We start from the raw sequence: 15,709 nt of genomic DNA on the forward strand, positions 1-15,709 counted from the left end.
ACTGTAGTTGTACGTCCCTGATCACTCTGTTGAAGCAAAAAACAACTGGTGACTTTCAATATAAAACGCAACCCCTGTCAATACACAGCTTGACTCACCGGCTCCCGCTCTCACCAGTTGTGCTATTTATAAAGTAAAACGTGACTGGCTCAACTATTCTGGGGAACTACGGTAAGCTTAATAATGTAAAATAATGTGACAGGTGAAATAAAGAACGCAATCTGCGTTATCTTCTAACATATTGCACAAGTTGACTGCAGGTATTTACTTAAAAGGTAGCTACAAAAATGAAACTGTATAGAAAAACCTCAAAGAAATTGTTTCAACAGTATTGACGGTATTGAAAAACCATCTCGTGGCTATTTCATAATACCCCGGTATACAGTATACACGGTATACCGCAAAAGCCGACACTAGGCAATAATATATCTTCAAAGACATCAGTATTAAAAGTCCAATGCCGCCATTTTTATCTCAAAATCAAATCATTTCTGGGGAACAATTAAGTACCTTACTGTGATTGTTTTCAATAAAATGGTAAAAAATAAACAAATAGAGCAATATGTCAAGCAGGAATTTAGCTAGGACTGTCTGGGAGAGGTCTGAGTGGGGTTGGGGAAAACTTTAAACTAGCTGTTATTGGCAGAGAGGTTTGAAACTCTTTCTTATTGAAATGTATCGCCAGGTGATGTCACAGGGCAGGCCAAAACTCCGTCCCACCAAAACAGATTGAAATTTCAGCCGTTTTTTTCAAACAGCTCCTACTTTAAAAGGAAATTAACATAGTCTTCACAATTTCAGAGTATTATTCCAACATCATAGTGTAGAAAAATATAATACACAGGAAAATCACGTGACTACACTGGGCCTTTAACGGCCACAATATACACTGCCCAGAGGGATGGATCAGCCTCTAGACATGAAAAATGTCCATTAATACCAAGAGTTCCGCAACTCAAAAATATCAGATACAGAATGTTGCATGAAGCAGTTAAGAAATAGAGCCCAGACAATTTAAACTTCATCTTACTTGTAAAGAGTGAAACACTGATATTTTTGCCTTCAGTCATCTCATCTCCAGCCACTGCGGTGACCCTGAATGTGTACTTCACTCCAGCAGTCAGCTCAGTTACGTTAAAGGCTGTCTCATTGGAAGTTGTATTCATATCTCTACTGCCACCAGTCCATTCTACTCTATAGAAGGAGCTGTTTCCCAATGGTTCAATCCAGCTCAGAAACACAGATGATGTTGTGATTTCAGAGACAGTCAGGTTCCTGATGACTGCAGGCTCTGTGCGTGCAAGAAAGTTATATTTTGGGAAAAGATCACCAGAATCATTATTATTCATAGTATTCACCATACACTCTATATAAAGGATCAGAAGCATGCTAATTCTACATACATTTAAGGTAAGTATGTAGGACACAAAAGTGGTACCTCTAAAAACATATTTAAAGATAGTAAGTAAGCATTATCAATGACATGAAATGTTTTGGGGACAAAAAAAGGAGTTTTCAATAAAGGACAAGCACTTAATCATACTATCCAAGCCCAATTTTGCAGTTGAATGCAGATAAACACATTTCCTAAAATGTTCTGGATCAGTTGGAGTCTACACTCCCTTCTCGAGAGAGAATTATGTGAACCAAAACTACAGTGACTGACAGATATACTGGTTAAAAATGATGGGTAATCCTTCAGTAGTCTTATCAGCAGCGACTGCAGCAACTATGAGTCTGTAATGCACTCCAGCAGTTAGCTCGGCTACATTAAAGGCTGTCTCATTGGTAGTTCGGTTCCTATCTCTACTGCCATCAGTCCACTCTACTCTATAGAAGGATCTGTTTCCCAATGGTTCAATCCAGTGCAGAGACACAGATGATGTCATGATTTCAGAGACAGAGAGGTTCCTGATGACTTCAAGTTGTACATGAGCAAGAAAGGTGATTTTAGGGGACACTAGACTAGGGTTGGGCGGTATTCACATTTTCATATCATCATAACGTCCTTCTCTCATGCAGGAATTAACGGTATTACAGGCTTAGTACAGAAGGGTGCGCCAAGGGGGCGCCCCAAAAGAAGAAGCCCTTTGGGAGTCTATTACCAGAATGCTAACAAAATTAGCACAAATGATAGCAAATTTCCATGGAGGTTGCTCGTTAAATATGCAATTGAGCACAAACGAAAGCATTTTTTATTAAGAGACAGGCAGTCCAGCTCAATACGTTATACATATATAGGAGCTACCGATCGTAATTTCTGGTGAGTTTGGACATTTGCAAGCGAATGTGAACAAGAGACATTGTGCAAATGAACAGTACTGGCTCTGGAGCAGCAGGTGTACATGCTGTGTCTGTGTGGAGTCCGGAGTTGCTAGGGCAACGGGACTGCCTGCTCTGTTCGAAGAAGAAGGAAGACGATGGGCTGATGGGGGAGAAGACAACGGGCCGAGAACAGACAGGAGAAAAAACTCAAGGAAATCGAAAGATAGTTGTGGCAGCTGTGCAGATAACTCATCCGAAAGGCCTTTAACTTCTCAAACACGGATGAAACACAACACAATATGACGCCCCATCACCTTATTAATTCAGCCACATACTTAGATAACTAGCAAATTAAACTTAGGGGTCGCATTAATGCAGAATTTTTACTTTAACACACAGGAAAAACATATAAATGCTCAAGAAATATCATGCTGCGTTTTGTAAACGCAGATCGAAAATGATTCTTATTGTGATTTCTGCTCAGCATCAGACAAATGTTGTGCTTCAGTTGCACATGAACGGGCATTCTACCAGCAGACAGTTCTCTGACTGATGTGCGGCTACTTTACTCCAGCACTTTTCTCAGTCTAGCCAGCGTACTTTTCTTTGGTAAAATGCAAGATTAACTTCAAGAAAAACATTAGGAAATGTTGCTGGCTACACCCTCTCTATGATAAACATTAGAAATATGATGGCTAGCAAAGGTTTTGCAAGAAAAGACTGTACTTTATCTTTGTAAGCTGATTTAGCCTGCTTGTGTGGCTTCCAGCCAAATAGCATTGCACTTCTGTTGTCATCTGATGAAAATGAAGCTGTTTTCTGCCGAATATAATGCACTAATGTATTTTCAGAGAAGGACAACTATACTGTAGTTGTACGTCCCTGATCACTCTGTTGAAGCAAAAAACAACTGGTCACTTTCAATATAAAACGCAACCCCTGTCAATACACAGCTTGACTCACCGGCTCCCGCTCTCACCAGTTGTGCTATTTATAAAGTAAAACGTGACTGGCTCAACTATTCTGGGGAACTACGGTAAGCTTAATAATGTAAAATAATGTGACAGGTGAAATAAAGAACGCAATCTGCGTTATCTTCTAACATATTGCACAAGTTGACTGCAGGTATTTACTTAAAAGGTAGCTACAAAAATGAAACTGTATAGAAAAACCTCAAAGAAATAGTTTCAACAGTATTGACGGTATTGAAAAACCATCTCGTGGCTATTTCATAATACCCCGGTATACAGTATACACGGTATACCGCAAAAGCCGACACTAGGCAATAATATATCTTCAAAGACATCAGTATTAAAAGTCCAATGCCGCCATTTTTATCTCAAAATCAAATCATTTCTGGGGAACAATTAAGTACCTTACTGTGATTGTTTTCAATTAAATGGTAAAAAATAAACAAATAGAGCAATTTGTCAAGCAGGAATTTAGCTAGGACTGTCTGGGAGAGGTCTGAGTGGGGTTGGGGAAAACTTTAAACTAGCTGTTATTGGCAGAGAGGTTTGAAACTCTTTCTTATTGAAATGTATCGCCAGGTGATGTCACAGGGCAGGCCAAAACTCCGTCCCACCAAAACAGATTGAAATTTCAGCCATTTTTTTCAAACAGCTCCTACATTAAAAGGAAATTAACATAGTCTTCACAATTTCAGAGTTTTATTCCAACATCATAGTGTAGAAAAATATAATACACAGGAATATCACGTGACTACACTGGGCCTTTAACGGCCACAATATACACTGCCCAGAGGGATGGATCAGCCTCTAGACATGAAAAATGTCCATTAATACCAAGAGTTCCGCAACTCAAAAATATCAGATACAGAATGTTGCATGAAGCAGTTAAGAAATAGAGCCCAGACAATGTAAACTTCATCTTACTTGTAAAGAGTGAAACACTGATATTTTTGCCTTCTGTCATCTCATCTCCAGCCACTGCAGTGACCCTGAATGTGTACTTCACTCCAGCAGTCAGCTCAGTTACGTTAAAGGCTGTCTCATTGGAAGTTGTATTCATATCTCTACTGCCACCAGTCCATTCTACTCTATAGAAGGAGCTGTTTCCCAATGGTTCAATCCAGCTCAGAAACACAGATGATGTTGTGATTTCAGAGACAGTAAGGTTCCTGATGACTTCAGGTTCTGTGCATGCAAGAAATGTACATTTTGGGAGAAGACCATACCATTAGATTACTTAGTACCTACCTACAGTACTCTATCCCAGGATTTCATCACTTTGATTCAAAAAAAGAAAGAGGACTTTACCCTTCCTCCTATAGCCCTCTCATTGTTAAATACAGATATTAACATAATCATTATATGGTTCCACTTCAGAGAAAATATTAACACCATTCCAATGAAAAGGCTTACTTGTAAAGAGGGCTTTCTCCTGAGAATTTCCTTTAGTTATATTATCACCAGCCACTGCAGTGACCTTGAATGTGTATTTCACTCCAGCAGTCAGCTCAGTTACATTAAAGGCTGTCTCATTGGTAGTTGTATTCATATCTCTACTGCCACTAGTCCATTCTACTCTATAGAAGGACCTGTTTCCCAATGGTTCAATCCAGCTCAGAAACACAGATGATGTTGTGATTTCAGAGACAGTCAGGTTCCTGATGACTGCAGGCTCTGTGCGTGCAAGAAAGTTATATTTTGGGAAAAGATCACCAGAATCATTATTATTCATAGTATTCACCATACACTGTATATAAAGGATCAGAAGCATGCCAATTCTACATACATTTAAGGTAAGTATGTAGGACACAAAAGTGGTACCTCTAAAAACATATTTAAAGATAGTAAGTAAGCATTATCAATGACATGAAATGTTTTGGGGACAAAAAAAGGAGTTTTCAATAAAGGACAAGCACTTAATCATACTATCCAAGCCCAATTTTGCAGTTGAATGCAGATAAACACATTTCCTAAAATGTTCTGGATCAGTTGGAGTCTACACTCCCTTCTCGAGAGAGAATTATGTGAACCAAAACTACAGTGACTGACAGATATACTGGTTAAAAATGATGGGTAATCCTTCAGTAGTCTTATCAGCAGCGACTGCAGCAACTATGAGTCTGTACTGCACTCCAGCAGTTAGCTCGGTTACATTAAAGGCTGTCTCATTGGTAGTTCGGTTCCTATCTCTACTGCCATCAGTCCACTCTACTCTATAGAAGGATCTGTTTCCCAATGGTTCAATCCAGCGCAGAGACACAGATGATGTCATGATTTCAGAGACAGAGAGGTTCCTGATGACTTCAAGTTGTACATGAGCAAGAAAGGTGATTTTAGGGGACACTAGACTAGGGTTGGGCGGTATTCACATTTTCATATCATCATAACGTCCTTCTCTCATGCAGGAATTAACGGTATTACAGGCTTAGTACAGAAGGGTGCGCCAAGGGGGCGCCCCAAAAGAAGAAGCCCTTTGGGAGTCTATTACCAGAATGCTAACAAAATTAGCACAAATGATAGCAAATTTCCATGGAGGTTGCTCGCTAAATATGCAATTGAGCACAAACGAAAGCATTTTTTATTAAGAGACAGGCAGTCCAGCTCAATACGTTATACATATATAGGAGCTACCGATCGTAATTTCTGGTGAGTTTGGACATTTGCAAGCGAATGTGAACAAGAGACATTGTGCAAATGAACAGTACTGGCTCTGGAGCAGCAGGTGTACATGCTGTGTCTGTGTGGAGTCCGGAGTTGCTAGGGCAACGGGACTGCCTGCTCTGTTCGAAGAAGAAGGAAGACGATGGGCTGATGGGGGAGAAGACAACGGGCCGAGAACAGACAGGAGAAAAAACTCAAGGAAATCGAAAGATAGTTGTGGCAGCTGTGCAGATAACTCATCCGAAAGGCCTTTAACTTCTCAAACACGGATGAAACACAACACAATATGACGTCCCATCACCTTATTAATTCAGCCACATACTTAGATAACTAGCAAATTAAACTTAGGGGTCGCATTAATGCAGAATTTTTACTTTTACACACAGGAAAAACATATAAATGCTCAAGAAATATCATGCTGCGTTTTGTAAACGCAGATCGAAAATGATTCTTATTGTGATTTCTGCTCAGCATCAGACAAATGTTGTGCTTCAGTTGCACATGAACGGGCATTCTACCAGCAGACAGTTCTCTGACTGATGTGCGGCTACTTTACTCCAGCACTTTTCTCAGTCTAGCCAGCGTACTTTTCTTTGGTAAAATGCAAGATTAACTTCAAGAAAAACATTAGGAAATGTTGCTGGCTACACCCTCTCTATGATAAACATTAGAAATATGATGGCTAGCAAAGGTTTTGCAAGAAAAGACTGTACTTTATCTTTGTAAGCTGATTTAGCCTGCTTGTGTGGCTTCCAGCCAAATAGCATTGCACTTCTGTTGTCATCTGATGAAAATGAAGCTGTTTTCTGCCGAATATAATGCACTAATGTATTTTCAGAGAAGGACAACTATACTGTAGTTGTACGTCCCTGATCACTCTGTTGAAGCAAAAAACAACTGGTCACTTTCAATATAAAACGCAACCCCTGTCAATACACAGCTTGACTCACCGGCTCCCGCTCTCACCAGTTGTGCTATTTATAAAGTAAAACGTGACTGGCTCAACTATTCTGGGGAACTACGGTAAGCTTAATAATGTAAAATAATGTGACAGGTGAAATAAAGAACGCAATCTGCGTTATCTTCTAACATATTGCACAAGTTGACTGCAGGTATTTACTTAAAAGGTAGCTACAAAAATGAAACTGTATAGAAAAACCTCAAAGAAATAGTTTCAACAGTATTGACGGTATTGAAAAACCATCTCGTGGCTATTTCATAATACCCCGGTATACAGTATACACGGTATACCGCAAAAGCCGACACTAGGCAATAATATATCTTCAAAGACATCAGTATTAAAAGTCCAATGCCGCCATTTTTATCTCAAAATCAAATCATTTCTGGGGAACAATTAAGTACCTTACTGTGATTGTTTTCAATTAAATGGTAAAAAATAAACAAATAGAGCAATTTGTCAAGCAGGAATTTAGCTAGGACTGTCTGGGAGAGGTCTGAGTGGGGTTGGGGAAAACTTTAAACTAGCTGTTATTGGCAGAGAGGTTTGAAACTCTTTCTTATTGAAATGTATCGCCAGGTGATGTCACAGGGCAGGCCAAAACTCCGTCCCACCAAAACAGATTGAAATTTCAGCCGTTTTTTTCAAACAGCTCCTACATTAAAAGGAAATTAACATAGTCTTCACAATTTCAGAGTTTTATTCCAACATCATAGTGTAGAAAAATATAATACACAGGAATATCACGTGACTACACTGGGCCTTTAACGGCCACAATATACACTGCCCAGAGGGATGGATCAGCCTCTAGACATGAAAAATTTCCATTAATACCAAGAGTTCCGCAACTCAAAAATATCAGATACAGAATGTTGCATGAAGCAGTTAAGAAATAGAGCCCAGACAATTTAAACTTCATCTTACTTGTAAAGAGTGAAACACTGATATTTTTGCCTTCTGTCATCTCATCTCCAGCCACTGCAGTGACCCTGAATGTGTATTTCACTCCAGCAGTCAGCTCAGTTACATTAAAGGCTGTCTCATTGGTAGTTGTATTCATATCTCTACTGCCACCAGTCCATTCTACTCTATAGAAGGAGCTGTTTCCCAATGGTTCAATCCAGCTCAGAAACACAGATGATGTTGTGATTTCAGAGACAGTCAGGTTCCTGATGACTGCAGGCTCTGTGCGTGCAAGAAAGTTATATTTTGGGAAAAGATCACCAGAATCATTATTATTCATAGTATTCACCATACACTCTATATAAAGGATCAGAAGCATGCTAATTCTACATACATTTAAGGTAAGTATGTAGGACACAAAAGTGGGACCTCTAAAAACATATTTAAAGATAGTAAGTAAGCATTATCAATGACATGAAATGTTTTGGGGACAAAAAAAGGAGTTTTCAATAAATGACAAGCACTTAATCATACTATCCAAGCCCAATTTTGCAGTTGAATGCAGATAAACACATTTCCTAAAATGTTCTGGATCAGTTGGAGTCTACACTCCCTTCTCAAGAGAGAATTATGTGAACCAAAACTACAGTGACTGACAGATATACTGGTTAAAAATGATGGGTAATCCTTCAGTAGTCTTATCAGCAGCGACTGCAGCAACTATGAGTCTGTACTGCACTCCAGCAGTTAGCTCGATTACATTAAAGGCTGTCTCATTGGTAGTTCGATTCCTATCTCTACTGCCATCAGTCCACTCTACTCTATAGAAGGATCTGTTTCCCAATGTTTCAATCCAGTGCAGAGACACAGATGATGTCATGATTTCAGAGACAGAGGTTCCTGATGACTTCAGGTTCTATGTGAGCAATGAATTTGATTTTACGGGACAATAGAAAATATTATATCTTGAAAGACATCTGAATTAAAAGTCCAGTGTAGCCATTTGTTTCTCAATATCGAATCCTTCTGGGTAACAATTCGGTACCTTACTGTCATTGTTTTCAATTAAAATGTTCAAAAAGAAACAAAAATAGTTTCTCAGCAAAGAGCATATTCTCAAGGAAGAATTCAGCTTGGAATGTCTGGGAGTGGTCTGAGTGGGGAGGGGAAAACTGGATGATATTTTTAATAAATTTAGCTCCTGGAGATGTCACCATTCAGGCCAAAACATCATCCAACCAAAACAGGCTGACATTCCAGACTGACTTTTCAAACAGCTCTTACACTAAAAAGGCATGTTCATAATTTTCACAATTTCACAGTATTATTCCAACCTCATTCTGTGGAAATATATGTAAAACACACAAAAATCCAAATGTTGACTGCACTGGGCCTTTAAATGCTACAATATACACTGCCCAGAGGGATGGATCAGCCTCTAGACATAATAAATATATACTGCTCAAAAAAATAAAGGGAACACTTAAACAACACATCCTAGATCTGAATGAAAGAAATAATCGTATTAAATACTTTTTTCTTTACATAGTTGAATGTGCTGACAAGAAAATCACACAAAAATAATCAATGGAAATCCAATTTATCAACCCATGGAGGTCTGGATTTGGAGTCACACTCAAAATTAAAGTGGAAAACCACACTACACACTACATCCAACTTTGATGTAATGTCCTTAAAACAAGTCAAAATGAGGCTCAGTAGTGTGTGTGGCCTCCACGTGCCTGTATGACCTCCCTACAACGCCTAGGCATGCTCCTGATGAGGTGGCGGATGGTCTCCTGAGGGATCTCCTCCCAGACCTGGACTAAAGCATCCGCCAACTCCTGGACAGTCTGTGGTGCAATGTGGCATTGGTGGATGGAGCGAGACATGATGTCCCTGATGTGCTCAATTGGATTCAGGACTGGGCCAGTCCATAGCATCAATGCCTTCCTCTTGCAGGAACTGCTGACACACTCCAGCCACATGAGGTCTAGCATTGTCTTGCATTAGGAGGAACCCAGGGCCAACCGCACCAGCATATGGTCTCACAAGGGGTCTGAGGATCTCATCTCGGTACCTAATGGCAGTCAGGCTACCTCTGGCGAGCACATGGAGGGCTGTGCGGCCCCCCAAAGAAATGCCACCCCACACCATGACTGACCCACCGCCAAACCGGTCATGCTGGAGGATGTTGCAGGCAGCAGAACGTTCTCCACGGCGTCTCCAGACTCTGTCACGTCTGTCACGTGCTCAGTGTGAACCTGCTTTCATCTGTGAAGAGCACAGGGCGCCAGTTGCGAATTTGCCATTCTTGGTGTTCTCTGGCAAATGCCAAACATCCTGCACGGTGTTGGGCTGTAAGCACAACCGCCACCTGTGGACGTCGGGCCCTCATACCACCCTCATGGAGTCTGTTTCTGACCGTTTGAGCAGACACATGCACATTTGTGGCCTGCTGGAGGTCATTTTGCAGGGCTCTGGCAGTGCTCCTCCAACTCCTCCTTGCACAAAGGCGGAGGTAGCGGTCCTGCTGCTGGGTTGTTGCCCTCCTACGGCCTCCTCCACGTCTCCTGATGTACTGGCCTGTCTCCTGGTAGCGCCGCCATGCTCTGGACACTACGCTGACAGACACAGCAAACCTTCTTGCCACAGCTTGCATTGATGTGCCATCCTGGATGAGCTGCACTACCTGAGCCACTTGTGTGGGTTGTAGACTCCGTCTCGTGCTACCACTAGAGTGAAAGCACCGCCAGCATTCAAAAGTGAACAAAACATCAGCCAGGAAGCATAGGAATTGAGAAGTGGTCTGTGGTCCCCACCTGCAGAACCACTCCTTTATTGGGGGTGTCTTGCTAATTGCCTATAATTTCCACCTGTTGTCTATTCCATTTGCACAACAGCATGTGAAATTTATTGTCAATCAGTGTTGCTTCCTAAGTGGACAGTTTGATTTCACAGAAGTGTGATTGACTTGGAGTTACATTGTGTTGTTTAAGTGTTCCCTTTATTTTTTTGAGCAGTGTATATTAATACCCAGAGTTCCGCAACTCAATAATATCAAATACAGACTGCTGCATGAAGCAGTCAATAAATAAAGCCCAGACAATGTGAACTTCATCTAATTTGTAAAGCGTGAAACACTAATATTTTTGCCTTCAGTCATCTCATCCCCATTAATTGCAAGGATCCTGCATGTGTACTGCACTCCAGCAGTCAGCTCAGTTACGTTAAAGGCTGTCTCATTGGTAGTTTCATTCATATCTCTACTGCCATCAATCCATTCTACACAGACAAGGCAACTTTCAAATCATCACATGTTCTTGGATCCAAACAACTAACGTATAAATGAATACAAATCGTATCTGAGGCATTGAAACAATCTGACATTAAAGTATCTGAGTTACTTACTTGTATACTTAGAAACTGTCTTGCTCTGTCCTACAGTTGTGTTATCTCCAGCCACTGCAGTGACTGTGAAGAGGTACTGCACTCCAGCAGTGAGAGAAGTAACATTAACAGACGTTTCTGTGGTATTCTGACTGCCACTGATATTGCCATCAGTCCATTCTACTCTGTAGAAGGATCTGTTTCCCAATGGTTCAGTCCAGTTCAGAGACACAGATGATGTTGTGATTTCAGTGAACATGAGGTTTCTGATGATTGCGGGCTCTGTGTGTGCAAGAAAGGGGGTTTGAGGGACAATAGACAATAGTGTCTTTAAACATTGACATTGCAGGCTGATTTGTGCAATCCAGCACACATTGTGAGAGAGTTTGTGTAAATCTTGACGAAACAAGTGTCACTCAACACTAGTCTCGGATAGAAATACCATCAAATAAACAATAACTTCTGAACAAAGATATGAAACAAAACATGCAGTGTTTCCCCTATATTCATTTAGCAAATTGTTGCCGCACTCCAAAAAATATGATAAAATAAAAAATATACAGTGAGCCTCAAAAGTATTGGGACAGTGACATATTTTTGTTTTGTTTTGGCTCTGTACTCCAGCACTTTGAATGAGGTTAAATTGCAGACAGTCAAATTTAATTTGAGGATATTTTCATCCATATCAGATGATCCGTTTTGAAATTACAGCACTTTTTGTACATAGTCCCCCCCCACCCTCATTTTAGTGGACCAAAATGTCTATTAAGTAGTAAAATTTAAAATATTTGGTCCCATATTCAGAGCATGCAATGGCTGGAACCAGGTTGTGACTTTACAAATTTGTTGGACGCATTTACTATTTGTTTTGGTTGTGTTTCAGATTATTTTGTGCCTAATAGAAATTAATGGTAATTAATGTATTATGTCATTTTGGAGTCACTTTTATTGTAACTAAGAATAGAATATACACTACATGACCAAAAGTACGTGGAAACCTGCTCGTCGAACATGTCATTCCAACATCATGGGCATTAATATTGAGTTGACCCCCCTTTGTTGCTATATCAGCCTCCACTCTTCTGGGATGTTGGAACATTGCTATGGGTACTTTCTTCCAGTCAGCGACAAGCACATTAGTGAGGTCGAGCACTGATGTTGGGCGATTAGGCCTGGCTCGCAGTCAGCGTTCCAATTCATCCCAAAGGTGTTCGATGGGGTTGAGGTCAGGGCTCTGTGCAGGCCAGTCAAATTCTTCTATACCGATCTTGACAAACCATTTCTGTATGGACCTCGCTTTGTGCTCAGGGGCATTGTCATGCTGAAAAAGGAAAGGGCCTTCCCCAAACTGTCGCCACGAAGTTGGCAGCACAGAATCGTCTATAATGTCATTGTATACTGTAGTGTTAAGATTTCTCTTCACTGGAACTAAGGGACCTAGCCCGAACAATGAAAAACAGCCCCAGACCATTATTCCTCCTCCACCAAACTTTACAGTTGGCACTATGCATTGGGGCAGGTAGCGTTCTCCTGGCATCCTCCAAAACCAGATTTGTCTGTCGGACTGCAAGATGCTGAAGCGTGATTCATTACTCCAGAGAACATGTTTCCACTGCTCCAGAGTCCAACGGCGGCGAGCTTTACTCCACTCAGGCAGATGCTTGGCATTGCGCATGGTTATCTTAGGCTATCTTAGGTTATCTTGTGTGCCCTACCACTTGGCGGCTGAGCCGTTGTTGCTCTTAGGCGTTTCCATTTTACAATAACAGCACCTACAATTGACCGGGGCAGGTCGATCAGGGAAGAAATTTGACTAACTGATTAGTTGGAAAGGTGGCATCCGATGACACGTTGGAAGTCACTGAGCTCTTCAGCAAGGCCTTTCTACTGCCAATGTTTGTCTATGGCTGTGTGCTCGATATTATATACAGTTGAAGTCGGAAGTATACATACACCTTAGCCAAATACATTTAAACTCAGTTTTTCACAGTTCCTGACATTTAATCCTAGTAAAAATTCCCTGTCTCAGGTCAGTTAAGATCACCACTTTATTTTAAGAATGTGAAATGTCAGAATAATAGTAGAGAGAATTAATTATTTTAGCTTTTATTTCTATCATCACATTCCCAGTGGGTCAGAAGTTTACATACACTCAATTAGTATTTGGTAGCATTGCCTTTAAATTGTTTAACTTGGGTCAAAAATGTTGGTTAGCCTTCCACAAGCTTCCCACAGTAAGTTGGGTGGATTTTGGCCCATTACTCTTGACAGAGTTGGTGTAACGGAGTCAGGTTTGTAGGCCTCCTTGCTCTCGCATGCTTTTTTAGTTCTGCCCACACATTTTCTGTGGGATTGAAGTCAGTGCTTTGTGATGGCCACTCCAATACCTTGACTATGTTGTCTTTAAGCCATTTTGCCACAACTTTGGAAGTATGCTTGGGGTCATTGTCCATTTAGAAGACCCATTTGCGACCAAGCTTAACTTCCTGACTGATGTCTTGAGATGTTGCTTCAATATATCCACATAATTTTCCTACCTCATGATGCCATCTATTTTGTGAAGTGCACCAGTCCCTTCTGCAACAAAGCACCCCCACAACATGATGCTGCCACTCCCGTGCTTCACAGTTGGGATGGTGTTCTTCGGCTTGCAAGCCTCCCCTTTTCCTCCAAACATAACTATGGTCATTATGGCCAAACAGTTCTATTTTTGTTTCATCAGACCAGAGGACACTTCTCCAAAAAGTACGATCTTTGTCCCCATGTGCAGTTGCAAGTAGCCGTAGTCTGGCTTTGGTTTGGTCTTCTTGGTTTGGATAGAATTTTGTACCCATTCTCGGCATCTTCACAAGGTCCTTTGCTGTTATTCTGGGATTGATTTGCACTTTTCGCACCAAAGTACATTAATCTCTAGGAGACAGAACGTGTCTCCTTCCTGAGCGGTATGACGGCTGCGTGGTCCCATAGTGTTTATACTTGCGTACTATTGTTTGTACAGATGAACGTGGTACCTTCAGGTGTTTGGAAATGACTCCCAAAGATGAACCAGACTTGTGGAGGTCTACAATTTTTTTCTGAGGTCTTGGCTGATTTCTTTTAATTTTACTATGATGTCAAGCCAAGAGACACTAGGTTTGAAGGTAGGCCTTGAAATACATCCACAGGTACACCTCCAATTGACTCAAAACATGTAAATTAGCCTATTAGAAGCTTCTAAAGCCATGACATCATTTTCTGGAATTTTCCAAGCTGTTTAATGGCGCAGTCAACTTAGTGTATGTAAACTTCTGACCCACTGGAATTGTGATACAGTGAATTATAAGTGAAATAATCTGTCTGTAAACAATTGTTGGAAATATTACTTGTGTCATGCACAAAATAGATTTCCTAACCGACTTGCCAAAATTATAGTTTTCTAACAAGACATTTTTGGAGTGGTTGAAAACGAGTTTTAATGACTCCAACCTAAGTGTATGTAAACTTCCGACTTCAACTGTACCTGTCAGCAACAGGTGTGGCTGAAATAGCCAAATCCATTAATTTGAAGGGTTGTCCACATACTTTTGTATATATAGCGTATTTCTTAACACTTCTACATTAATGTGGATGCTACCATGATTATGGAAAATCCTGAATGAATCATGAATAATGATGAGTGAGAAAGCTACAGATGCACAAACACAGTATCATACCCCCCAAGACATGCTAACATCTCACCATTACAATAACAGAGGAGGTAAGCATTTTTGGAGGAAGGGGTATTATATGTTGTGCGTCTGACTTCCTCACTCATAATTATTCACAATTCATTCAGGACTATCTGTAATCATGGTAACATCCACATTAATGTAGAAGTGTTTAGAAACACTCTATTCTTATTTATAATAAAAGTGACTACAAGATGACATAATACATTATTTACCATTCATTTCTATTGGGCACAAATCATCTGAAATTTCTCATTGCAGAAAGACATGGCATCTTTAAAATCATCACATGTTCTTGGATCCAAACAACTAACGTATAAATGAATACAAATCGTATCTGAGGCATTGAAACAATCTGACATTAAAGTATCTGAGTTACTTACTTGTATACTTAGAAACTGTCTTGCTCTGTCCTACAGTTGTGTTATCTCCAGCCACTGCAGTGACTGTGAAGAGGTACTGCACTCCAGCAGTGAGAGAAGTAACATTAACAGACGTTTCTGTGGTATTCTGACTGCCACTGATATTGCCATCAGTCCATTCTACTCTGTAGAAGGATCTGTTTCCCAATGGTTCAGTCCAGTTCAGAGACACAGATGATGTTGTGATTTCAGTGAACATGAGGTTTCTGATGATTGCGGGCTCTGTGTGTGCAAGAAAGGGGGGTTTGAGGGACAATAGACAATAGTGTCTTTAAACATTGACATTGCAGGCTGACTTGTGCAATCCAGCACACATTGTGAGAGAGTTTGTGTAAATCTTGACGAAACAAGTGTCACTCAACACTAGTCTCGGATAGAAATACCATCAAATAAACAATAACTTCTGAACAAAGATATGAAACAAAACATGCA

The 15,709-nt window shown here is 40.5% G+C and overlaps 1 protein-coding gene across 5 annotated transcripts in view; it reads right to left on the bottom strand.

The window, feature by feature from the left end:
* Positions 1-15,709, bottom strand: part of LOC106584595 (receptor-type tyrosine-protein phosphatase eta) — a 98,710-nt gene that overhangs the window by 30,226 nt on the left and 52,775 nt on the right. For 2 of the 5 annotated variants that reach the window (XM_045706244.1, XM_045706246.1), the window contains exons 6-11: positions 15,239-15,499; positions 11,170-11,430; positions 7,780-8,040; positions 4,650-4,910; positions 4,161-4,421; positions 1,031-1,291 (exon numbers count right to left, since the gene is read on the bottom strand). The exons of 1 other annotated variant lie outside the window; for it this stretch is intronic. In XM_045706244.1, the coding sequence (XP_045562200.1) occupies positions 1,031-1,291; positions 4,161-4,421; positions 4,650-4,910; positions 7,780-8,040; positions 11,170-11,430; positions 15,239-15,499 (1,566 nt within the window). The remainder of the gene's footprint in view (positions 1-1,030; positions 1,292-4,160; positions 4,422-4,649; positions 4,911-7,779; positions 8,041-11,169; positions 11,431-15,238; positions 15,500-15,709) is intronic. 2 more of the 5 variants (XM_045706245.1, XM_045706247.1) reach the window with 2 other exon arrangements.

The sequence above is a fragment of the Salmo salar genome, chromosome ssa23 (genome assembly GCF_905237065.1).
Source record: "Salmo salar chromosome ssa23, Ssal_v3.1, whole genome shotgun sequence".
In the NCBI taxonomy this organism is placed as follows: Eukaryota; Metazoa; Chordata; class Actinopteri; order Salmoniformes; family Salmonidae; genus Salmo; species Salmo salar.